Below are 25,084 nucleotides of genomic sequence, written 5' to 3'. Positions count from 1 at the left end.
CGGTGACGTCAGGGGAGGGGTGCGTGTTGACGTCAGGGGAGGGGTGCGTGTTGACGTCGGGGCGGGGGGCGCGTGTTGACGTCAGGGGAGGGGTGCGTGTGTTGACGTCAGGGGAGGGGTGCGTGTTGACGTCAGGGCAGGGGGGCGTGTTGACGTCGGGGCAGGGGGGCGTGTGTTGACGTCGGGGCGGGGGGCGCGTGTTGACGTCGGGGGCAGGGGTGCGTGTTGACGTCGGGGCAGGGGTGCGTGTTGACGTCAGGGGAGGGGTGCGTGTTGACGTCAGGGGAGGGGTGCGTGTTGACGTCAGGGGAGGGGTGCGTGTTGACGTCGGGGTGGGGGGCGTGTGTTGACGTCGGGGCGGGGGGCGCGTGTTGACGTCGGGGCGGGGGGGCGCGTGTTGACGTCAGGGGTGGGGGGCGCGTGTTGACGTCGGGGCGGGGGGTGCGTGTTGACGTCGGGGCAGGGGCGCGTGTTGACGTCGGGGGCAGGGGTGCGTGTTGACGTCGGGGCAGGGGTGCGTGTTGACGTCGGGGCGGGGGGCGCGTGTTGACGTCGGGGCGGGGGGCGCGTGTTGACGTCAGGGGTGGGGGGCGTGTGTTGACGTCAGGGGTGGGGGGCGTGTGTTGACGTCAGGGGTGGGGGGCGTGTGTTGACGTCAGGGGTGGGGGGCGCGTGTTGACGTCAGGGGTGGGGGGCGTGTGTTGACGTCAGGGGTGGGGGGCGTGTGTTGACGTCAGGGGTGGGGGGCGTGTGTTGACGTCAGGGGGGGGGGGGGGCGTGTGTTGACGTCAGGGGGGGGGGGGGCGTGTTGACGGGGGGGGGGGTGCGTGTTGACGTCAGGGGAGGGGTGCGTGTTGACGTCAGGGGAGGGGTGCGTGTTGACGTCAGGGGAGGGGGGTGCGTGTTGACGTCGGGGGAGGGGCGCGTGTTGACGTCGGGGCAGGGGCGCGTGTTGACGTCGGGGGTGGGGTGCGTGTTGACGTCGGGGCAGGGGTGCGTGTTGACGTCAGGGGAGGGGGGGGGCGTGTGTTGACGGGGGAGGGGTGGGGGGCGTGTGTTGACGGGGGAGGGGGGGGGTGTGTTGACGGGGGAGGGGGGGGGGGCGTGTGTTGACGGGGGAGGGGTGGGGGGTGCGTGTTGACGGGGGAGGGGTGGGGGGGTGCGTGTTGACGGGGGAGGGGTGGGGGGTGCGTGTTGACGTCAGGGGGGGGGGGCGCGTTGACGTCAGGGCGGGGGGCGCGTGTTGACGTCAGGGGTGGGGGGCGCGTGTTGACGTCGGGGCAGGGGTGCGTGTTGACGTCGGGGCAGGGGCGCGTGTTGACGTCGGGGGCAGGGGTGCGTGTTGACGTCGGGGCAGGGGTGCGTGTTGACGTTGGGGTGGGGGGCGCGTGTTGACGTCAGGGGTGGGGGGCGCGTGTTGACGTCAGGGGTGGGGGGCGTGTGTTGACGTCAGGGGTGGGGGGCGTGTGTTGACGTCAGGGGTGGGGGGCGTGTGTTGACGTCAGGGGTGGGGGGCGTGTGTTGACGTCAGGGGGGGGGGGGGCGTGTGTTGACGTCAGGGGGGGGGGGGGCGTGTGTTGACGGGGAGGGGTGCGTGTGTTGACGGGGAGGGGTGCGTGTTGACGTCAGGGGAGGGGTGCGTGTTGACGTCAGGGGAGGGGGGTGCGTGTTGACGTCGGGGGAGGGGCGCGTGTTGACGTCGGGGCAGGGGTGCGTGTTGACGTCGGGGGTGGGGTGCGTGTTGACGTCGGGGCAGGGGTGCGTGTTGACGTCAGGGGAGGGGGGGGCGTGTGTTGACGGGGGAGGGGTGGGGGGCGTGTGTTGACGGGGGAGGGGGGGGGGGCGTGTGTTGACGGGGGAGGGGTGGGGGGTGCGTGTTGACGGGGGAGGGGTGGGGGGGTGCGTGTTGACGTCAGGGGGGGGGCGCGTTGACGTCAGGGGTGGGGTGCGTGTTGACGTCGGGGCAGGGGTGCGTGTTGACGTCAGGGGTGGGGGGTGCGTGTTGACGTCAGGGGTGGGGTGCGTGTTGACGTCAGGGGTGGGGTGCGTGTTGACGTCGGGGCGGGGGGTGCGTGTTGACGTCAGGGGCAGGGGGGGGGGGCGTGTGTTGACGGGGGAGGGGGGCGTGTGTTGACGTCAGGGGTGGGGTGCGTGTTGACGTCAGGGGTGGGGGGTGCGTGTTGACGTCAGGGGCAGGGGGGGGGCGTGTTGACGTCAGGGGTGGGGGGCGTGTTGACGTCAGGGGTGGGGTGCGTGTTGACGTCAGGGGTGGGGTGCGTGTTGACGTCGGGGCGGGGGGTGCGTGTTGACGTCAGGGGTGGGGGGTGCGTGTTGACGTCAGGGGTGGGGGGCGTGTTGACGTCAGGGGTGGGGGGGCGTGTTGACGTCGGGGGAGGGGTGCGTGTTGACGTCGGGGCGGGGGGCGTGTTGGCGTCGGGGGGGAGGGGGGCGTGTTGACGTCAGGGGAGGGGTGCGTGTTGACGTCAGGGGAGGGGTGCGTGTTGACGTCGGGGAGGGGTGCGTGTTGACGTCGGGGAGGGGTGCGTGTTGACGTCGGGGGAGGGGTGCGTGTTGACGTCGGGGGAGGGGTGCGTGTTGACGTCGGGGAGGGGGGCGTGTTGACGTCGGGGAGGGGCGCGTGTTGACGTCGGGGAGGGGCGCGTGTTGACGTCGGGGAGCGGCGCGTGTTGACGTCGGGGAGGGGCGCGTGTTGACGTCGGGGAGGGGCGCGTGTTGACGTCGGGGGAGGGGCGCGTGTTGACGTCGGGGGAGGGGCGCGTGTTGACGTCGGGGGAGGGGCGCGTGTTGACGTCGGGGGTGGGGGGTGCGTGTTGACGTCGGGGAGGGGGGCGTGTTGACGTCGGGGAGGGGGGCGTGTTGACGTCGGGGAGGGGGGCGTGTTGACGTCGGGGAGGGGGGAGTGTTGACGTCGGGGGGGGCGCGTGTTGACGTCGGGGGGGGCGCGTGTTGACGTCGGGGGGGGCGCGTGTTGACGTCGGGGGGGGGCGCGTGTTGACGTCGGGGGAGGGGCGCGTGTTGACGTCGGGCAGGGGCGCGTGTTGACGTCGGGCAGGGGCGCGTGTCGACGTCGGGGGAGGGGCGCGTGTCGACGTCGGGGGGGGGGCGCGTGTCGACGTCGGGGGGGGGCGCGTGTTGACGTCGGGGGGGGGGCGCGTGTTGACGTCGGGGGGGGCGCGTGTTGACGTCGGGTGGGGCGCGTGTTGACGTCGGGCAGGGGCGCGTGTCGACGTCGGGGGAGGGGCGCGTGTCGACGTCGGGGGAGGGGCGCGTGTCGACGTCGGGGGAGGGGCGCGTGCTGACGTCGGGGGAGGGGCGCGTGTCGACGTCGGGGGAGGGGCGCGTGTCGACGTCGGGGGAGGGGCGCGTGTCGACGTCGGGGGAGGGGCGCGTGTCGACGTCGGGGGAGGGGCGCGTGTCGACGTCGGGGGAGGGGCGCGTGCCAACGTCGGGGGAGGGGCGCGTGCCGACGTCGGGGGAGGGGCGCGTGTTGACGTCGGGGGAGCGGCGCGTGTTGACGTCGGGGTAGGGGCGCGGTGCGTGTTGACGTCGGGGGAGCGGCGCGTGTTGACGTCAGGGGAGGGTCGCGTGTAGATGTCAGTGTGCAGTGTGGTGAAATTTACCTCCTGGGGGTTTTGGGGGGTCAGGTGACTCACCTCCTGGTCATCCATGTTGGAGGAGCAGCGTATGAGGGCGGCCCAGCCTTTAGGGTGAAGCTGGAGAGAGGTGATGCAGTTCCCCCTGTCCCTCTCTCCTGGGATCTCTGGGGTCAACACCTCCAAGCTATTCCTGGGGGAGAGACCTGGGAGAGGGAAGGAGGGGCAGCAACAGGAAGTTACCACTACGGCTGGCACAATGACCTCATAGCCGTGTAGGTCCAACCCACAGTTATGGATGAAGACAGTCATAACCATAAAAAAACAAAACACCCATTCTATTCCATCTATTTCTATGGCAGCACACACGTCAGGAGGAGAAAATAGGAGTAGAAAAAAAAGGTTATTACTGTGACCGCGGCCAATTACAGTCATCCAAACTTCCATGACCGTCACAGCCTCAGTCAACACAACATTACTTAACATAGAGGGGGGGAGGCAACATTACACACTGACATGCAACACGTAGCACACTGACAGTCAACACATAGCACACTGACAGTCAACACATAGCACACTGACAGTCAACACATAGCACACTGACAGTCAACACATAGCACACTGACAGTCAACACACAGCACACTGACAGTCAACACACAGCACACTGACAGTCAACACACAGCACACTGACAGTCAACACACTGACAGTCAACACACAACACACTGACAGTCAACACACAGCACACTGACAGTCAACACATAGCACACTGACAGTCAACACACTGACAGTCAACACACAGCACACTGACAGTCAACACACAGCACACTGACAGTCAACACACAGCACACTGACAGTCAACACACAGCACACTGACAGTCAACACACAGCACACTGACAGTCAACACACAGCACACTGACAGTCAACACACAGCACACTGACAGTCAACACACAGCACACTGACAGTCAACACACTGACAGTCAACACACAGCACACTGACAGTCAACACACAACACACTGACAGTCAATACACTGACAGTCAACACACAACACACTGACAGTCAACACATAGCACACTGACAGTCAACACACAGCACACAGAGTCAACACACAGCACACTGACAGTCAACACACTGACAGTCAACACACAACACACTGACAGTCAACACACAACACACTGACAGTCAACACAAAACACACTGACAGTCAACACAAAACACACTGACAGTCAACACAAAACACACTGACAGTCAACACAAAACACACTGACAGTCAACACACAGCACACTGACAGTCAACACACAGCACACTGACAGTCAACACACAACACACAGACAGTCAACACACAACACACAGACAGTCAACACACAACACACAGACAGTCAACACACAACACACAGACAGTCAACACACAACACACAGACAGTCAACACACAACACACAGACAGTCAACACACAGCACACAGACAGTCAACACACAGCACACTGACAGTCAGCACACTGACAGTCAGCACACTGACAGTCAGCACACTGACAGTCAGCACACTGACAGTCAGCACACTGACAGTCAGTGCAGTCAGCACACTGACAGTCAGCACACTGACAGTCAGTGCAGTCAGCACACTGACAGTCAGCACACTGACAGTCAGCACACTGACAGTCAACACACTGACAGTCAACACACTGACAGTCAACACACTGACAGTCAACACACTGACAGTCAACACACCGACAGTCAACACACCGACAGTCAACACACCGACAGTCAACACACCGACAGTCAACACACCGACAGTCAACACACCGACAGTCAACACACCGACAGTCAACACACCGACAGTCAACACACCGACAGTCAACACACTGACAGTCAACACACTGACAGTGAACACATAACACACTGACAGTCAACGGGATGGGATGTGGACTGATCCCATTGCGGAGGCCGATTGGCTCCCGTCTCAGTGGACCGATCCCATTGCGGAGGCCGATTGGCTCCCGTCTCAGTGGACCGATCCCATTGCGGAGGCCGATTGGCTCCCGTTTCAGTGGACCGATCCCATTGCGGAGGCCGATTGGCTCCCGTCTCAGTGGACTGATCCCATTGCGGAGGCCGATTGGCTCCCGTTTCAGTGGACCGATCCCATTGCGGAGGCCACGGGGATGGCACAGCCCATCACTCTAAGACATGTGATACTGAAATTGTATACGGTGCCGCCTTACGTAGGAACAACGGGCGCAAAACAAATAAATCTAATATTATTTTATAACGAACGCTCTTCTTTCTCCCGCGTTGGATAGTCGCCGTCTGCGGATCTGAAGCGTCATCTTCAGGGGGCTGCAGAACTGGGCCCCTTCCCTTTGTTATGTGCATAGTAGCAACCAGCCAATAGGGATTGAGGACAATGCGGTGGAGGCAGCAGAGATCAGGAAACAGCCTGATTAGCATAATTGGTCAACAACAACAACAACAAAAATTGGGGAGAGAAGAAAACCCCATATTTAATGAGGTCTATAAATCAATAGCGTTACTGTTCAATGTGCCTTTATAAATGATCCATATATATATCAACAGAAAGACAAACCGATCTTCCTTCTGTCGTCTGTTTGAGTGTTTGTTATTATATATGAATAGAGTATTAGGTTAATAGCCTAATGATTACGTGAAGCTCTAATCCTCATGCAATGGCAAAATGTTGGAATAAAGCAATTTCACAGACTGGTCTGTTTTTAATCTTTGCTATGCTGAAATAAAGGCTTTACAATGTGGTTTTCCTTAGAACGGACTGGTATTACTTATATTTTATTTATTTGTTGGTTACACTGTTCAAAACGGGTAGAAAAATAATATTGTAAACAGTACCTGTTCGCCACGCAGCTCTCACTCCTATACCCTTGATCATCTTGTTATTACTATACCCTTGATCATCTTCTTGTTATTACTATACCCTTGATCATCTTCTTGTTATTACTATACCCTCCTATACCCTTGATTATCTTCTTGTTATTACTATACCCTTGATTATCTTCTTGTTATGATTATACCCTCCTATACCCTTGATCATCTTCTTGTTATTACTATACCCTTGATCATCTTCTTGTTATTACTATACCCTCCTATACCCTTGATTATCTTCTTGTTATTACTATACCCTTGATTATCTTCTTGTTATGATTATACCCTCCTATACCCTTGATCATCTTCTTGTTATTATTATAGTTTACAATTGGCTCATTCATCCCCCTCCTCTCCCCTGTAACTATTCCCCAGGTCGTTGCTGCAAATGAGAACGTGTTCTCAGTCAACTTACCTGGTAAAATAACGGTTAAATAAAAAATAAATAAATACAATTATTGTTATGCTCGTCATTATATGTCATTATCATTAGTAGACTTAGTATGTAAACTTCAAACGTGTGTGTATATATATATATATATATAAATACACACACCTCTAGCCTAGTGGTTAGAGTGTAGGGGCGGCAGGTAGCCTAGTGGTTAGAGTGTAGGGGCGGCAGGTAGCCTAGTGGTTAGAGCGTAGGGGCGGCAGGTAGCCTAGTGGTTAGAGTGTAGAGGTGGCAGGTAGACTAGTGGTTAGAGTGTAGAGGCGGCAGGTAGCCTAGTGGTTAGAGCGTAGGGGCGGCAGGTAGCCTAGCGGTTAGAGCGTAGGGGCGGCAGGTAGCCTAGTGGTTAGAGTGTAGGGGCGGCAGGTAGCCTAGTGGTTAGAGGGGAGGGGCGGCAGGTAGCCTAGTGGTTAGAGGGGAGGGGCGGCAGGTAGTCTAGTGGTTAGAGTGTAGAGGTGGCAGGTAGCCTAGTGGTTAGAGTGTAGAGGTGGCAGGTAGCCTAGTGGTTAGAGTGTAGAGGTGGCAGGTAGCCTAGTGGTTAGAGTGTAGAGGCGGCAGGTAGCCTAGTGGTTAGAGTGTAGAGGCGGCAGGTAGCCTAGTGGTTAGAGTGTAGAGGCGGCAGGTAGCCTAGTGGTTAGAGTGTAGAGGTGGCAGGTAGCCTAGTGGTTAGAGTGTAGAGGCGGCAGGTAGCCTAGTGGTTAGAGTGTAGAGGTGGCAGGTAGCCTAGTGGTTAGAGTGTAGAGGCGGCAGGTAGCCTAGTGGTTAGAGTGTAGAGGTGGCAGGTAGCCTAGTGGTTAGAGTGTAGAGGCGGCAGCGTAGCCTAGTGGTTAGAGTGTAGAGGAGGCAGGTAGCCTAGTGGTTAGAGTGGAGGGGTGGCAGGTAGCCTAGTGGTTAGAGTGTTGGACTAGTAACTGAAAGATCAAATCCCCAAACTGACAAGGTAAAAATCTGTCATTATGCCCCTGAACAAGGCAGTTAACCCACTGTTCCCCGGTAGGCCGTCATTGAAAATAAGAATTTTTTCTTAACTGACTTGTCCAGTTAAAAAAATGTAAAATAAAAAATTTGCTGGCAAACTCATTGATCCTGTGTTTTACTCTACCCCTCTGTCGACAGTCTAATCACAGTTCACGTCTCCTGATCAATACCATGGTATTGATCAGCTGCTAGGTAGCTGACAAACATACAATCCATGGTGGAGCAAGTTATTGATGAGCCACCAACGGAATGGAGCAGAGACCAGGTTTGTGGAATCTAGCTCCAACTATATTGATTCTCCAAAGATCAATACTTATATATATATATTATGAAACGGTAACCTTGTAACTATGTTCGTCTTTTGTCTTTGAGGAAATCTACACTTTTTCAATAAATGTTAATCAAATACAACCTCGGACATTTTTTTGGAAGTATTGTTCTTGGGAAAAAGTTCCTTGAGGATTTCTTCTTGGAAATGTACCTAACTTTAGGACAGCGAAACGCTCGTCTTGTGACGAATGGACACTCTAACCACTAGGCTACCTGCCGCCTCTACACTCTAACCACTAGGCTACCTGCCGCCTCTACACTCTAACCACTAGGCTACCTGCCGCCTCTACACTCTAACCACTAGGCTACCTGCCGCCTCTACACTCTAACCACTAGGCTACCTGCCGCCTCTACACTCTAACCACTAGGCTACCTGCCGCCTCTACACTCTAACCACTAGGCTACCTGCCGCCTCTACACTCTAACCACTAGGCTACCTGCCGCCTCTACACTCTAACCACTAGGCTACCTGCCGCCTCTACACTCTAACCACTAGGCTACCTGCCGCCCCTCCGCTCTAACCGCTAGGCTACCTGCCGCCCCTCCGCTCTAACCGCTAGTCTACCTGCCGTCCCTACGCTCTAACCGCTAGGCTACCTGCCGCCCCTACGCTCTAACCGCTAGGCTACCTGCCGCCCCTACGCTCTAACCGCTAGGCTACCTGCCGCCCCTACGCTCTAACCGCTAGGCTACCTGCCGCCCCTACGCTCTAACCGCTAGGCTACCCTGCCGCCCCTACGCTCTAACCACTAGGCTACCTGCCACCCCTACACTCTAACCACTAGGCTACCTGCCACCTCTACACTCTAACCACTAGGCTACCTGCCACCTCTACACTCTAACCACTAGGCTACCTGCCACCTCTACACTCTAACCACTAGGCTACCTGCCACCTCTGAACTCTAACCACTAGGCTACCTGCCGCCCCTATGCTCTAACCACTAGGCTACCTGCCGCCCCTCCGCTCTAACCACTAGGCTACCTGCCGCCCCTCCGCTCTAACCGCTAGTCTACCTGCCGTCCCTACGCTCTAACCACTAGGCTACCTGCCGCCCCTACGCTCTAACCGCTAGGCTACCTGCCGCCCCTACGCTCTAACCGCTAGGCTACCTGCCGCCCCTACGCTCTAACCACTAGGCTACCCTGCCGCCCCTACGCTCTAACCACTAGACTACCTGCCGCCCCTACGCTCTAACCACTAGGGTACCTGCCGCCCCTACGCTCTAACCACTAGGGTACCTGCCGCCCCTACGCTCTAACCACTAGGGTACCTGCCGCCCCTACGCTCTAACCACTAGGGTACCTGCCGCCCCTACGCTCTAACCACTAGGGTACCTGCCGCCTCTACGCTCTAACCACTAGACTACCTGCCACCTCTACACTCTAACCACTAGACTACCTGCCGCTCCTACACTCTAACCACTAGGCTACCCTGCCGCCCCTACGCTCTAACCACTAGGCTACCTGCCGCTCCTACGCTCTAACCTCTAGGCTACCTGCCGCCCCTACGCTCTAACCGCTAGGCTACCTGCCGCCCCTACGCTCTAACCGCTAGGCTACCTGCCGCCCCTACGCTCTAACCGCTAGGCTACCTGCTCTAACCACTAGGCTACCTGCTCTAACCACTAGGCTACCTGCTCTAACCACTAGGCTACCTGCTCTAACCACTAGGCTACCTGCTCTAACCACTAGGCTACCTGCTCTAACCACTAGGCTACCTGCTCTAACCACTAGGCTACCTACTCTAACCACTAGGCTACCTGCTCTAACCACTAGGCTACCTGCTCTAACCACTAGGCTACCTGCTCTAACCACTAGGCTACCTGCTCTAACCACTAGGCTACCTGCTCTAACCACTAGGCTACCTGCTCTAACCACTAGGCTACCTGCCGCCCCTACACTCTAACCGCTAGGCTACCTGCCGCCCCTACGCTCTAACCGCTAGGCTACCCTGCCGCCCCTACGCTCTAACCACTAGGGTACCTGCCGCCCCTACGCTCTAACCACTAGGGTACCTGCCGCCCCTACGCTCTAACCTCTAGGCTACCTGCCGCCCCTACACTCTAACCGCTAGGCTACCTGCCGCCCCTACGCTCTAACCGCTAGACTACCCTGCCGCCCCTACGCTCTAACCGCTAGGCTACCCTGCCGCCCCTACGCTCTAACCGCTAGGCTACCTGCCGCCCCTACACTCTAACCGCTAGGCTACCTGCCGCCCCTACGCTCTAACCACTAGGCTACCTGCCGCCCCTACGCTCTAACCACTAGGGTACCTGCCGCCCCTACGCTCTAACCACTAGGGTACCTGCCGCCCCTACGCTCTAACCACTAGGCTACCTGCCGCCCCTACGCTCTAACCACTAGGGTACCTGCCACCTCTACACTCTAACCGCTAGGCTACCTGCCGCCCCTACGCTCTAACCACTAGGGTACCTGCCGCCCCTACGCTCTAACCACTAGGGTACCTGCCGCCCCTACGCTCTAACCGCTAGACTACCCTGCCGCCCCTACGCTCTAACCGCTAGGCTACCCTGCCGCCCCTACACTCTAACCGCTAGGCTACCTGCCGCCCCTACGCTCTAACCACTAGGGTACCTGCCGCCCCTACGCTCTAACCACTAGGGTACCTGCCGCCCCTACGCTCTAACCGCTAGACTACCCTGCCGCCCCTACGCTCTAACCGCTAGGCTACCTGCCGCCCCTACGCTCTAACCGCTAGGCTACCTGCTCTAACCACTAGGCTACCTGCTCTAACCACTAGGCTACCTGCTCTAACCACTAGGCTACCTGCTCTAACCACTAGGCTACCTGCTCTAACCACTAGGCTACCTGCTCTAACCACTAGGCTACCTGCTCTAACCACTAGGCTACCTGCTCTAACCACTAGGCTACCTACTCTAACCACTAGGCTACCTGCTCTAACCACTAGGCTACCTGCTCTAACCACTAGGCTACCTGCTCTAACCACTAGGCTACCTGCTCTAACCACTAGGCTACCTGCTCTAACCACTAGGCTACCTGCTCTAACCACTAGGCTACCTGCCGCCCCTACACTCTAACCGCTAGGCTACCTGCCGCCCCTACGCTCTAACCGCTAGGCTACCCTGCCGCCCCTACGCTCTAACCACTAGGGTACCTGCCGCCCCTACGCTCTAACCACTAGGGTACCTGCCGCCCCTACGCTCTAACCTCTAGGCTACCTGCCGCCCCTACACTCTAACCGCTAGGCTACCTGCCGCCCCTACGCTCTAACCGCTAGACTACCCTGCCGCCCCTACGCTCTAACCGCTAGGCTACCTGCCGCCCCTACGCTCTAACCGCTAGGCTACCCTGCCGCCCCTACACTCTAACCGCTAGGCTACCTGCCGCCCCTACACTCTAACCGCTAGGCTACCTGCCGCCCCTACGCTCTAACCGCTAGGCTACCCTGCCGCCCCTACGCTCTAACCACTAGGGTACCTGCCGCCCCTACGCTCTAACCACTAGGGTACCTGCCGCCCCTACGCTCTAACCTCTAGGCTACCTGCCGCCCCTACACTCTAACCGCTAGGCTACCTGCCGCCCCTACGCTCTAACCGCTAGACTACCCTGCCGCCCCTACGCTCTAACCGCTAGGCTACCCTGCCGCCCCTACGCTCTAACCACTAGGCTACCTGCCGCCCCTACACTCTAACCGCTAGGCTACCTGCCGCCCCTACACTCTAACCACTAGGGTACCTGCCGCCCCTACGCTCTAACCACTAGGGTACCTGCCGCCCCTACGCTCTAACCACTAGGGTACCTGCCGCCCCTACGCTCTAACCTCTAGGCTACCTGCCGCCCCTACACTCTAACCGCTAGGCTACCTGCCGCCCCTACGCTCTAACCGCTAGACTACCCTGCCGCCCCTACGCTCTAACCGCTAGGCTACCCTGCCGCCCCTACGCTCTAACCACTAGGCTACCTGCCGCCCCTACACTCTAACCGCTAGGCTACCTGCCGCCCCTACACTCTAACCACTAGGCTACCTGCCGCCCCTACGCTCTAACCACTAGGGTACCTGCCGCCCCTACGCTCTAACCACTAGGGTACCTGCCGCCCCTACGCTCTAACCACTAGGCTACCTGCCGCCCCTACGCTCTAACCACTAGGCTACCTGCCGCCCCTACGCTCTAACCACTAGGGTACCTGCCACCTCTACACTCTAACCGCTAGGCTACCTGCCGCCCCTACGCTCTAACCACTAGGGTACCTGCCGCCCCTACGCTCTAACCACTAGGGTACCTGCCGCCCCTACGCTCTAACCGCTAGACTACCCTGCCGCCCCTACGCTCTAACCGCTAGGCTACCCTGCCGCCCCTACACTCTAACCGCTAGGCTACCTGCCGCCCCTACGCTCTAACCACTAGGGTACCTGCCGCCCCTACGCTCTAACCACTAGGGTACCTGCCGCCCCTACGCTCTAACCGCTAGACTACCCTGCCGCCCCTACGCTCTAACCGCTAGGCTACCTGCCGCCCCTACGCTCTAACCGCTAGGCTACCTGCTCTAACCACTAGGCTACCTGCTCTAACCACTAGGCTACCTGCTCTAACCACTAGGCTACCTGCTCTAACCACTAGGCTACCTGCTCTAACCACTAGGCTACCTGCTCTAACCACTAGGCTACCTGCTCTAACCACTAGGCTACCTACTCTAACCACTAGGCTACCTGCTCTAACCACTAGGCTACCTGCTCTAACCACTAGGCTACCTGCTCTAACCACTAGGCTACCTGCTCTAACCACTAGGCTACCTGCTCTAACCACTAGGCTACCTGCTCTAACCACTAGGCTACCTGCCGCCCCTACACTCTAACCGCTAGGCTACCTGCCGCCCCTACGCTCTAACCGCTAGGCTACCCTGCCGCCCCTACGCTCTAACCACTAGGGTACCTGCCGCCCCTACGCTCTAACCACTAGGGTACCTGCCGCCCCTACGCTCTAACCTCTAGGCTACCTGCCGCCCCTACACTCTAACCGCTAGGCTACCTGCCGCCCCTACGCTCTAACCGCTAGACTACCCTGCCGCCCCTACGCTCTAACCGCTAGGCTACCCTGCCGCCCCTACGCTCTAACCACTAGGCTACCTGCCGCCCCTACACTCTAACCGCTAGGCTACCTGCCGCCCCTACACTCTAACCACTAGGCTACCTGCCGCCCCTACGCTCTAACCACTAGGGTACCTGCCGCCCCTACGCTCTAACCACTAGGGTACCTGCCGCCCCTACGCTCTAACCACTAGGCTACCTGCCGCCCCTACGCTCTAACCACTAGGGTACCTGCCACCTCTACACTCTAACCGCTAGGCTACCTGCCGCCCCTACGCTCTAACCACTAGGGTACCTGCCGCCCCTACGCTCTAACCACTAGGGTACCTGCCGCCCCTACGCTCTAACCGCTAGACTACCCTGCCGCCCCTACGCTCTAACCGCTAGGCTACCCTGCCGCCCCTACACTCTAACCACTAGGCCACTAGTACTTTTGTAACCATTAACGTATTCTCGCGCCACAGACAGTTGGTTACCGGACATTTAAATACAGCAAGAAAACTAATGCGTTATAGTGAGAAGGAGAGAGGTTGTGGGAAAATTGCTTTTTTTCACTCGATCTGTCTAACTTATCATCTTATCGCCTCTAAAATGTAAACAAAACACTATAAAGAGTTTATATAATGTGTCATTACATACCTATTTGAAGGTTTGTGTCGAATTTGAAATCGGGTTTTTAGGGCGGTGCTAAAGTGATCTTAGAAGTAAACAGCGGCTTTGAGAATGATGATCGCATGCAATGATGACGCAAAAAGTGACTAGGTATCCCCCTTACTGTCCATTTCTTGTTTTTAAACGATGAGAGAAGTGCTACACCTGGTGGAGAGAGATTGTAAGATAGAAATAGTTGCTTTATGCGTGCTGTACGTTACGACATGACACGTCACAATGTAACGGAGGGTCCGTTTTTTCTACTTTTCTCCAATACTATAGAGCCATTACCATGTCGATCAACGCTTGAATAGAAACGTAGTTCACACCCCCGATGTTGAAGTCAACACAGTCGCTACAGTCTCATTAGTTTTCTTTGTAGCTTCGTTTGAATGTCGCGGTTGAGCACATTTGTACGGAACGGGGGGGTGAGTTTACGTTAGCGTTAGCTCGTCAGTTTGCAAAGAACAACTTGGCTAACGTTAACGTCATTAGCTATATTGGCTATAATGTCGTTACGCGTTAGCTAGCTAACTTACTGGTCGCGTAGTCCCTCTACCACCATCTCTCCTATCGTGGACAACACCTTCTCCTCTAGCTGGTTCACATGAATGTTCGATACCCCCCCCCCCTCTCCTGCTTCTCTCAGTTCCCTTCTTGTTAGCAAACCATCTTAAGAACGTATTTTTCCCCCCCTCTAGTAACTTCTCACGTTTTTTTCACATGTTTTGTGAATTCAGTCCCTGGTCTCTGCTCCACTCCGTTGGTGGAGATCATTAGGTGTTTATTTCGCTACCTAATAGACGTGTGTCTGATTGGTTGTCCTACCAGAGACGTGTGTCTGATTGGTTGTCCTACCAGAGACGTGTGTCTGAAGTAAGCCCAGCATGCCTCTAACTGACCTTCTCTGTGAGGGTGGATCTTGCTGGAGTCGTTACCCTGTCGAGGAGCTCCACTTGACCTCGATGCAGATGCTGAGCCATCTAGAGACAGATTCACAATAAATCACCTGAGCTGTGAGAGGTGATGATAGGGGGGGGGGGGGGGGGGGGGGGTGAAGCAGCACCTCACCTGAGCTGTGAGAGGTGATGATGGGAGGGGGGGTGTCTCACCTGAGCTGTGAGAGGTGTTGATGATGTGGGGGGGGGGGTGAAGCAGCACCTCACCTGGGCTGTGAGAGGTGATGATGGGAGGGGGGGGTGTCTCACCTGAGGTGTGAGAGGTGATAATGGGGGGGGGGGGGGGGTCTCACCTGAGCTGAGGGGGGTGCGTCTGGCCCGCAGCATGCGGTAGCTGCCCACCTCCAGAGACTGTGTGAGGTCCAGGTCATGGAGGATCAGCAGGTAACCCGATGACGTGGAGATCAACATCTTGGAGCAGTCTGGAGTCAGACGCATCCTCATCAGGTAGCGCGTGTGGAAGAACTTCTTGTGGGGGCAGCCATCCTCTGTAAACCTACAGGTAGAGGAGAGAAGAAGAGTCAGCCATCCTCTGTAAACCTACAGGTAGAGGAGAGAAGAAGAGTCAGTCATCCTCTGTAAACCTACAGGTAGAGGAGAGAAGAAGAGTCAGTCATCCTCTGTAAACCTACAGGTAGAGGAGAGAAGAAGAGTCAGCCATCCTCTGTAAACCTACAGGTAGAGGAGAGAAGAAGAGTCAGCCATCCTCTGTAAACCTACAGGTAGAGGAGAGAAGAAGAGTCAGCCATCCTCTGTAAACCTACAGGTAGAGGAGAGAAGAAGAGTCAGCCACCCTCTGTAAACCTACAGAGTAGAGGAGAGAAGAAGAGTCAGCCACCCTCTGTAAACCTACAGAGTAGAGGAGAGAAGAAGAGTCAGCCACCCTCTGTAAACCTACAGAGTAGAGGAGAGAAGAAGAGTCAGCCACCCTCTGTAAACCTACAGAGTAGAGGAGAGAAGAAGAGTCAGCCACCCTCTGTAAACCTACAGAGTAGAGGAGAGAAGAAGAGTCAGCCACCCTCTGTAAACCTACAGAGTAGAGGAGAGAAGAAGAGTCAGCCATCCTCTGTAAACCTACAGGTAGAGGAGAGAAGAAGAGTCAGCCATCCTCTGTAAACCTACAGGTAGAGGAGAGAAGAAGAGTCAGCCATCCTCTGTAAACCTACAGGTAGAGGAGAGAAGAAGAGTCAGCCATCCTCTGTAAACCTACAGGTAGAGGAGAGAAGAAGAGTCAGCCATCCTCTGTAAACCTACAGGTAGAGGAGAGAAGAAGAGTCAGCCATCCTCTGTAAACCTACAGGTAGAGGAGAGAAGAAGAGTCAGCCATCCTCTGTAAACCTACAGGTAGAGGAGAGAAGAAGAGTCAGCCACCCTCTGTAAACCTACAGGTAGAGGAGAGAAGAAGAGTCAGCCATCCTCTGTAAACCTACAGGTAGAGGAGAGAAGAAGAGTCAGCCATCCTCTGTAAACCTACAGGTAGAGGAGAGAAGAAGAGTCAGCCACCCTCTGTAAACCTACAGGTAGAGGAGAGAAGAAGAGTCAGCCACCCTCTGTAAACCTACAGGTAGAGGAGAGAAGAAGAGTCAGCCACCCTCTGTAAACCTACAGGTAGAGGAGAGAAGAAGAGTCAGCCACCCTCTGTAAACCTACAGGTAGAGGAGAGAAGAAGAGTCAGCCACCCTCTGTAAACCTACAGGTAGAGGAGAGAAGAAGAGTCAGCCACCCTCTGTAAACCTACAGGTAGAGGAGAGAAGAAGAGTCAGCCACCCTCTGTAAACCTACAGGTAGAGGAGAGAAGAAGAGTCAGCCACCCTCTGTAAACCTACAGGTAGAGGAGAGAAGAAGAGTCAGCCATCCTCTGTAAACCTACAGGTAGAGGAGAGAAGAGTCAGCCATCCTCTGTAAACCTACAGGTAGAGGAGAGAAGAAGAGTCAGCCACCCTCTGTAAACCTACAGGTAGACGAGAGAAGAAGAGTCAGCCACCCTCTGTAAACCTACAGGTAGACAAGAGAAGAAGAGTCAGCCACCCTCTGTAAACCTACAGGTAGACGAGAGAAGAAGAGTCAGCCACCCTCTGTAAACCTACAGGTAGACGAGAGAAGAAGAGTCAGCCACCCTCTGTAAACCTACAGGTAGACGAGAGAAGAAGAGTCAGCCATCCTCTGTAAACCTACAGGTAGAGGAGAGAAGAAGAGTCAGCCATCCTCTGTAAACCTACAGGTAGACGAGAGAAGAAGAGTCAGCCACCCTCTGTAAACCTACAGGTAGACGAGAGAAGAAGAGTCAGCCATCCTCTGTAAACCTACAGGTAGAGGAGAGAAGAAGAGTCAGCCACCCTCTGTAAACCTACAGGTAGAGGAGAGAAGAAGAGTCAGCCACCCTCTGTAAACCTACAGGTAGACGAGAGAAGAAGAGTCAGCCACCCTCTGTAAACCTACAGGTAGAGGAGAGAAGAAGAGTCAGCCACCCTCTGTAAACCTACAGGTAGACGAGAGAAGAAGAGTCAGCCACCCTCTGTAAACCTACAGGTAGAGGAGAGAAGAAGAGTCAGCCACCCTCTGTAAACCTACAGGTAGAGGAGAGAAGAAGAGTCAGCCACCCTCTGTAAACCTACAGGTAGAGGAGAGAAGAAGAGTCAGCCATCCTCTGTAAACCTACAGGTAGAGGAGAGAAGAAGAGTCAGCCATCCTCTGTAAACCTACAGGTAGAGGAGAGAAGAAGAGTCAGCCACCCTCTGTAAACCTACAGGTAGAGGAGAGAAGAAGAGTCAGCCATCCTCTGTAAACCTACAGGTAGAGGAGAGAAGAAGAGTCAGCCATCCTCTGTAAACCTACAGGTAGAGGAGAGAAGAAGAGTCAGGGCCTGCATTCTAAATGGCACCCACCGTATTCCCTAAATAGTGCACTCCTTTTGACCAGAAACCTATGGTAGTACACTATATTGAGAATAGCATGCCATTTGGGACACAACCTCAGGCTGTCTGTTGTGCAAACACCGGCCCATCCCCGATAACACCGGCCCATCCCCGATAACACCGGCCCATCCCCGATAACACCGGCCCATCCCCGATAACACCGGCCCATCCCCGATAACACCGGCCCATCCCCGATAACACCGGCCCATCCCCGATAACACCGGCCCATCCCCGATAACACCGGCCCATCCCCGATAACACCGGCCCATCCCCGATAACACCGGCCCATCCCCGATAACACCGGCCCATCCCCGATAACACCGGCCCATCACCGATAACACCGGCCCATCCCCGATAACACCGGCCCATCCCCGATAACACCGGCCCATCCCCGATAACACCGGCCCATCCCCGATAACACCGGCCCATCCCCGATAACACCGGCCCATCCCCGATAACACCGGCCCATCCCCGATAACACCGGCCCATCCCCGATAACACCGGCCCATCACCGATAACACCGGCCCATCCCCGATAACACCGGCCCATCCCCGATAACACCGGCCCATCCCCGATAACACCGGCCCATCCCCGATAACACCGGCCCATCCCCGATAACACCGGCCCATCCCCGATAACACCGGCCCATCCCCGATAACACCGGCCCATCCCCGATAACACTGACAGATAACACAGAGCTCAACGAAGACAGAATACAATGTCATTGTGTTATTCTTAGTATTTCTAAAACATTATTATGAAAGTTAACTTACTAATTAACATGCTGTAGTGGAAACACACACACACACACACACACACACACACACACACACACACACACACACACACACACACACACACACCTACCTGTTGGTGTCCCAGGTGATGACGTTGCCGTCAAAGCCAGAGGTGACAAGGAGTCGCGTGTTGGTGTCGTACTCGATGTTCTTGACCCAGCTGGCGTGACCGTGCAGAGAGCAAACCTTAGAGTTGAGCTTCCTCAGGTCCCACAGCGCTATGGTGGTGTCATCCGAGCACGTGGCAAACAGCCGGTTGTCCAGAAACCTGTGAAGAGAAGAAGAGCAGAACGTACATTATAATAACAAGAGCGTACGTAGGTGATTCCTTGCCTCCTAATTCCTTGCCTCCTAATTCCTTGCCTCCTTCTCAACCGTATTGGAGGAGAAGGTCCAGGGTCCCTCCCCTCAGACCTTATCGTCTAATGTGTTTTGAAACAGACGTAAAGAGAAAGGAATCAAGCTTGGATTCATTGAGATAAGACATGTAGACCAAGTTAACAAACTGATCACTTCGAATCCCACCGTACCTTCTCCGCTGTGCAATCTGGTTTCAGAGCTGGTCACGGGTGCACCTCAGCCACGCTCAAGGTCCTAAACGATATCATAACCGCCATCGATAAGAGACAGTACTGTGCAGCCGTCTTCATCGACCTGGCCAAGGCTTTCGACTCTGTCAATCATCGTATTCTTATCGGCAGACTCGACAGCCTTGGTTTCTCTAATGACTGCCTCGCCTGGTTCACCAACTACTTCTCAGATAGAGTTCAGTGTGTCAAATCGGAGGGCCTGTTGTCCGGGCCTCTGGCAGTCTCTATGGGGGTGCCACAGGGTTCAATTCTTGGACCGACTCTCTTCTCTGTATACATCAATGATGTCGCTCTTACTGCGGGTGATTCTCTGATCCACCTCTACGCAGACGACACTATTCTGTATACTTCTGGCCCTTCTTTGGACACTGTGTTAACAACCCTCCAGACGAGCTTCAATGCCATACAACTCTCCGTCCGTGGCCTCCAACTGCTCTTAATTGCAAGTAAAACTAAATGCATGCTCTTCAACCGATCGCTGCCCGCACCTGCCCGCCCGTCCAGCATCACTACTCTGGACGGTTCTGACTTAGAATATGTGGACAACTACAAATACCTAGGTGTCTGGTTAGACTGTAAACTCTCCTTCCAGACTCACATCAAGCATCTCCAAAGTTAAATCTAGAATCGGCTTCCTATTCCGCAACAAATCCTCCTTCACTCATGCTGCCAAACATACCCTCGTAAAACTGACCATCCTACCGATCCTCGACTTCGGTGATGTCATCTATAAAATAGCCGCCAATACCCTACTCAATAAATTGGATGCAGTCTATCAAAGTGCCATCCGTTTTGTCACCAAAGCCCCATATACTACCCACCACTGCGACATGTACGCTCTCGTTGGTTGGCCCTCGCTTCATACTCGTCACCAAACCCACTGGCTACAGGTCATCTATAAGTCTCTGCTAGGTAAAGCCCCGCCTTATCTCAGCTCACTGGTCACCATGGCAGCACCCACCCGTAGCACGCGCTCCAGCAGGTATATCTCACTGGTCATCCCCAAAGCCAACACCTCGTTTGGTCGCCTTTCCTTCCAGTTCTCTGCTGCCAATGACTGGAACGAATTGCAAAAATCCCTGAAGTTGGAGACTTATATCTCTAAACATCAGCTATCTGAGCAGCTAACCGATCGCTGCAGCTGTACATAGTCCATCTGTAAATAGCCCACCCAATCTACCTACCTCATCCCCATACTGTTTTTATTTACTTTTCTGCTCTTTTGCCACACCAGTATCTCTATAATGACATCACAATACCCCATAATGACATCACAATACCCCATAAGGACATCACAATACCCCATAATGACATCACAATACCCCATAATGACATCACAATACCCCCCACACCAGTATCTCTACCTGCACATTATCATCTGCTCATCTATCACTCCAGTGTTAATCTGCTAAATTGTAATTACTTCACCACTATGGCCTATGTAATTTTATTTTCTATTGTGTTATTGACTGTACGCTTGTTTATTCCATGTGTAACTCTGTGTTGTTGTTTGTGTCACACTGCTTTGCTTTATCTTGGCCAGGTCGCAGTTGTAAATGAGAACTTGTTCTCAACTAGCTTACCTAGTTAAATAAAGGGGAAATAAATAAAATGTATATTTTAAATCCTAGGATGCCATAGCAGTCTAGATATAGCCATGTATCAGAGCCTTGAGCAGACCTAGGGAGAGTACTTACAGGACAAACAGCATTGGCAGACTTTTGACAGACAGACAGGCAGACTTCTGACAAACAGACAGGCAGACAAACTTCTGACAGACAGACAGACAGGCAGACTTCTGACAGACAGACAGGCAGACTTCTGACAGACAGACAGACAGGCAGACTTCTGACAGACAGGCAGACTTCTGACAGACAGACAGACAGACAGGCAGACTTCTGACAGACAGACAGGCTGACAAACAGACAGACAGACAGACAGACAGGCAGACTTCTGACAGACAGACAGGCAGACTTCTGACAGACAGACAGGCAGACTTCTGACAGACAGACAGGCAGACTTCTGACAGACAGACAGGCAGACTTCTGACAGACAGACAGGCAGACTTCTGACAGACAGACAGGCAGACTTCTGACAGACAGACAGGCAGACAGACAGGCAGACACACAGACAGACAGACAAACTTCTGACAGACAGACAGACATGTGGAGGCGTGGGAACAGCTAGCAGTAGCTCTGGTCCAGGGAGTTTATGTGTCCTGCTCAAGGCTTAACATCAGCTAGTCACATGGAAAAGCCTTGGACCAGAGATAAGGAACATCCAGCTAGCATACCTGACGATACAGACAGGAGAGAACAAATACAAACCTTTCCTTGGGGACCCACATTCATTTTTTTTTGTAGCCCTGAACTAGTAGACAAGGGCTTGCTAACTAGTAGACAAGGGCTTGCTAACTAGTAGACAAGGGCTTGCTAACTAGTAGACAAGGGCTTGCTAACTAGTAGACAAGGGCTAGCTAACTAGTAGACAAGGGCTTGCTAACTAGTAGACAAGGGCCTGCTAACTAATAGACAAGGGCCTGCTAACTAATAGACAAGGGCCTGCTAACTAGTAGACAAGGGCTTGCTAACTAGTAGACAAGGGCTTGCTAACTAGTAGACAAGGGCTTGCTAACTAGTAGACAAGGGCTTGCTAACTAGTAGACAAGGGCTTGCTAACTAGTAGACAAGGGCTTGCTAACTAGTAGACAAGGGCTTGCTAACTAGTAGACAAGGGCTTGCTAACTAGTAGACAAGGGCTTGATAACTAGTAGACAAGGGCTTGATAACTAGTAGACAAGAGCAGGACTATAAGGGACAAGTAGACAAGAGCAGGACTATTGCTAACTAACTAGTTGACAAGGGCCTGCTAACTAACTAGTCGACAAGTTGTATGTGGTGTGATAACTCTGGAAGAGTAGAAACAGATGGAACGCCTGGGTGTACCCGAGGAGAGGTTTGAGAAAGGCCGGGGTAGAGAACCCCCGCCCCAGGAGCGTTAGAGACGTCGGCGATGAGTATGAGGTGCCTCCTTTAAAGGCCCATGAAACTCCGATTCAAACTCCCATTAGACAGCGCTGCAAGTGTTATAATGTCTGACCTCTGACCTCTGACCTCTGACTGGCAGTAATGATTGATTACGGTTGTGCTGAATAGGCACATTTTTCGTATGGTTGTAAATGTTTACTAAGCCATTCTCTGGAAATACATGTCGGCCATAAATGATCCTCGTTGCTCAGCGAAACTCTATATTTGGTAAATTTACATTTACATTTAAGTCATTTAGCAGACGCTCTTATCCAGAGCGACTTACAAATTGGAAAGTTCATTCATATTCATCCTGGTCCCCCTGTGGGGAATGAACCCACAACCCTGGCGTTGCAAGCGCCATGCTCTACCAACTGAGCCACACGGGACCACCCACGGGACCACCCGTTAGTAAATAACTAACATAGTTGGACATAAAGCTTACAAAGCTGTCTAATGGGAGTTTGAATCTGAGTTTCCCAAGGTGTTTGAGAGGAGACACCTCATACTCATCGTCGACATCTCTAAAACGCCCAGATACCCCGGGGGCAGAGAACACGTCTACGGTACCTGATGTTATTGACACAGTCTTCATGGGCCTCCACCAGGGTCTTGATGTGCTTGGAGGAGATGGGATCGAACAGGAGAACCTCTGTCTGCTCACAGGCCACTGTCAGGACAGACCTGAGGTGGGATATAAGGTCACAACAACAGGCCCAGTCTGTATTATGTTTCATGTGGACCCCAGGAAGAGGAGCTGCTGCTTTTGCAACAACTAATCCTAATTCAATATCGAAATACCTCGCCTAGGGCAACTTGTGTAATTTAAGGTCTGTCTGTGGACTGTGACTACTGATCATACAACTTAACTAGCTTTCCTATTACGCAAATATGGATAAAACTTCAGGATAAAAATGGACAAACACGTAACATCCATTTCCTCCTGTCCTTACCCGTCGGGGGAGTATTCCAAATTGAACACTGCGCCATGAGTTTGGGTACTGAGGTTGACCGAGTCTGCAGCCGGACTCATGGAAAAATACAAGTTCGTCATTGTCCTAAAGTTATCCCTAGATGGATCCACGAACAGTCCTCTCCTTATAGTCCTGCTCTGTAGCATGGAGAACAGGCTGTTGGAGCTACTCTCAACCGAACCAGGGCCAGCCATAGAGGTACCCCCCTGCCCCGAGGCGCCTTGTACATTCGGCTGACACCGGGGATTGTCCTCCGCGGCTGCAAAATCCGCCCTGGAGCTTCTCGGGTTAGCACTTCCCTCCTCTCGGCTGCTCTGCGGAGGACGCGTCGGCGTCTTGCCTTCATCGGCGGAGTCATCTGTCTGGGGGTCCTGTTCCTTGTCCGACACCCTGCTGCTGCTAGACCTGTCCTGCGACTCATCCGGGTCCACGCTGTCGCTCTGCTGCTCCGAGCTCATTGTGGCTGTTAGGGCTGTCGCCAACGGGTGCCTGTGCAGGCCCCTTGTTTCACAGACAGTGTCTCGGTTCAACAACCAAGTGTGCAACTATTGTTTCCCGAATACACCTACCTCTACTCCGTTAAGACAATCGCGCCCCAAAAAACGTGAGTGGAATTTCACGAAACTAGACAGAGACGGAATTGCTATTTGATGTAGCTAACCACACAAAACTGGAGCAAAATAAACCAAGTGCTGTGACGGAGTTCCAGCTTCCTTCTCCTTCTTCCGTGGAATTTCAGTGGTCAAAACTAAGAAAATAAATTGGATACCTCCACCTAGTGGACATAGTTATACTTTCATTTCATAAAACCGTTCCATATGCAAAATCTAAATCAAATTTGATTTGACACAAGCACTGAATAAAACGAGTGTGGACTTAACCGTGACATGCTACTTTACGAGTTCTTCCCAACGATGCAAAATAAAAAATAAAAATATTACAAATTTTAAAAAAGTAACACAAGAATGGTGCTTTATACAGGAAGTACAAGATCAATACTGGATCAAATGTTTTTTTCTTTTCTTATTTATTTAACTAGGCAAGTCAGTTAAGAACAAATTCTTATTTACAATGACGGCCTACCAATATGCAGAGGTATGAGATATTTGAGGTAAATATGTACATGAAGGCAGTGTAAAGTGACTAGGCATCAGGATAGATCATAATACGAGTAAAATTAAGAACACGATGAGTATAAAAGTGTGTGTGTGTGTGTGTGTGTGTGTTTTGTCGGTATGCATGTTTGTGTTATAGGTGTGTGTATTTATGTGTATTTATTTATGAATGTGTGTGGGCTTTGTGTGAGAGTGTCAGTGTGTCTATAGTGTGTCTGTAGTGTGTCTGTGGTGTGTCTGTAGTGTGTCTGTGGTGTGTCTGTAGTGTGTCTGTGGTGTGTCTGTAGTGTGTCTGTGGTGTGTCTGTGGTGTGTCTGTGGTGTGTCTGTGGTGTGTCTGTAGTGTGTCTGTGGTGTGTCTGTGGTGTGTCTGTAGTGTGTCTGTGGTGTGTCTGTAGTGTGTCTGTGGTGTGTCTGTAGTGTGTCTGTGGTGTGTCTGTGATGTGTCTGTGGTGTGTCTGTGGTGTGTCTGTGGTGTGTCTGTGGTGTGTCTGTGGTGTGTCTGTGGTGTGTCTGTGGTGTGTCTGTGATGTGTCTGTGGTGTGTCTGTGGTGTGTCTGTGATGTGTCTGTGGTGTGTCTGTAGTGGGGGCTGAAACTGTGGACAAATTTAAAAGAGATCTTAAAACACATCTTTGTAGCTTTGCTTTTCCTCTGGGTGCTTTTTAGGCGTTCAGTTTGTCATTATTTCGTTTTTTTTCTTTTTCTTATGTTGGTTGTGTAG

General features: G+C 54.0%; 1 protein-coding gene across 2 annotated transcripts in view; it reads right to left on the bottom strand.

Moving 5' to 3' along the window:
- Positions 1 to 23,993, bottom strand: part of wdr32 (WD repeat domain 32) — a 29,717-nt gene extending 5,724 nt beyond the window's left edge. Inside the window, exons 1-6 of one of the 2 annotated variants that reach the window (XM_055911082.1) lie at positions 23,227 to 23,993; positions 22,844 to 22,957; positions 18,728 to 18,925; positions 15,239 to 15,441; positions 14,889 to 14,969; positions 3,642 to 3,820 (exon numbers count right to left, since the gene is read on the bottom strand). In XM_055911082.1, coding sequence (XP_055767057.1) covers positions 3,642 to 3,820; positions 14,889 to 14,969; positions 15,239 to 15,441; positions 18,728 to 18,925; positions 22,844 to 22,957; positions 23,227 to 23,705 — 1,254 coding nt within the window. In that variant the 5' untranslated portion in view covers positions 23,706 to 23,993. The remainder of the gene's footprint in view (positions 1 to 3,641; positions 3,821 to 14,888; positions 14,970 to 15,238; positions 15,442 to 18,727; positions 18,926 to 22,843; positions 22,958 to 23,226) is intronic. The other variant, XM_055911083.1, reaches the window with a different exon arrangement.
- Positions 23,994 to 25,084: the final 1,091 nt, after the last annotated feature.

The sequence above is a fragment of the Salvelinus fontinalis genome, unplaced genomic scaffold (assembly GCF_029448725.1).
Source record: "Salvelinus fontinalis isolate EN_2023a unplaced genomic scaffold, ASM2944872v1 scaffold_0045, whole genome shotgun sequence".
Lineage (NCBI taxonomy): Eukaryota > Metazoa > Chordata > Actinopteri > Salmoniformes > Salmonidae > Salvelinus > Salvelinus fontinalis.
Note: the sequence above shows the minus strand (reverse complement) of the source record. Positions and strands in the feature narration are given on the sequence as shown.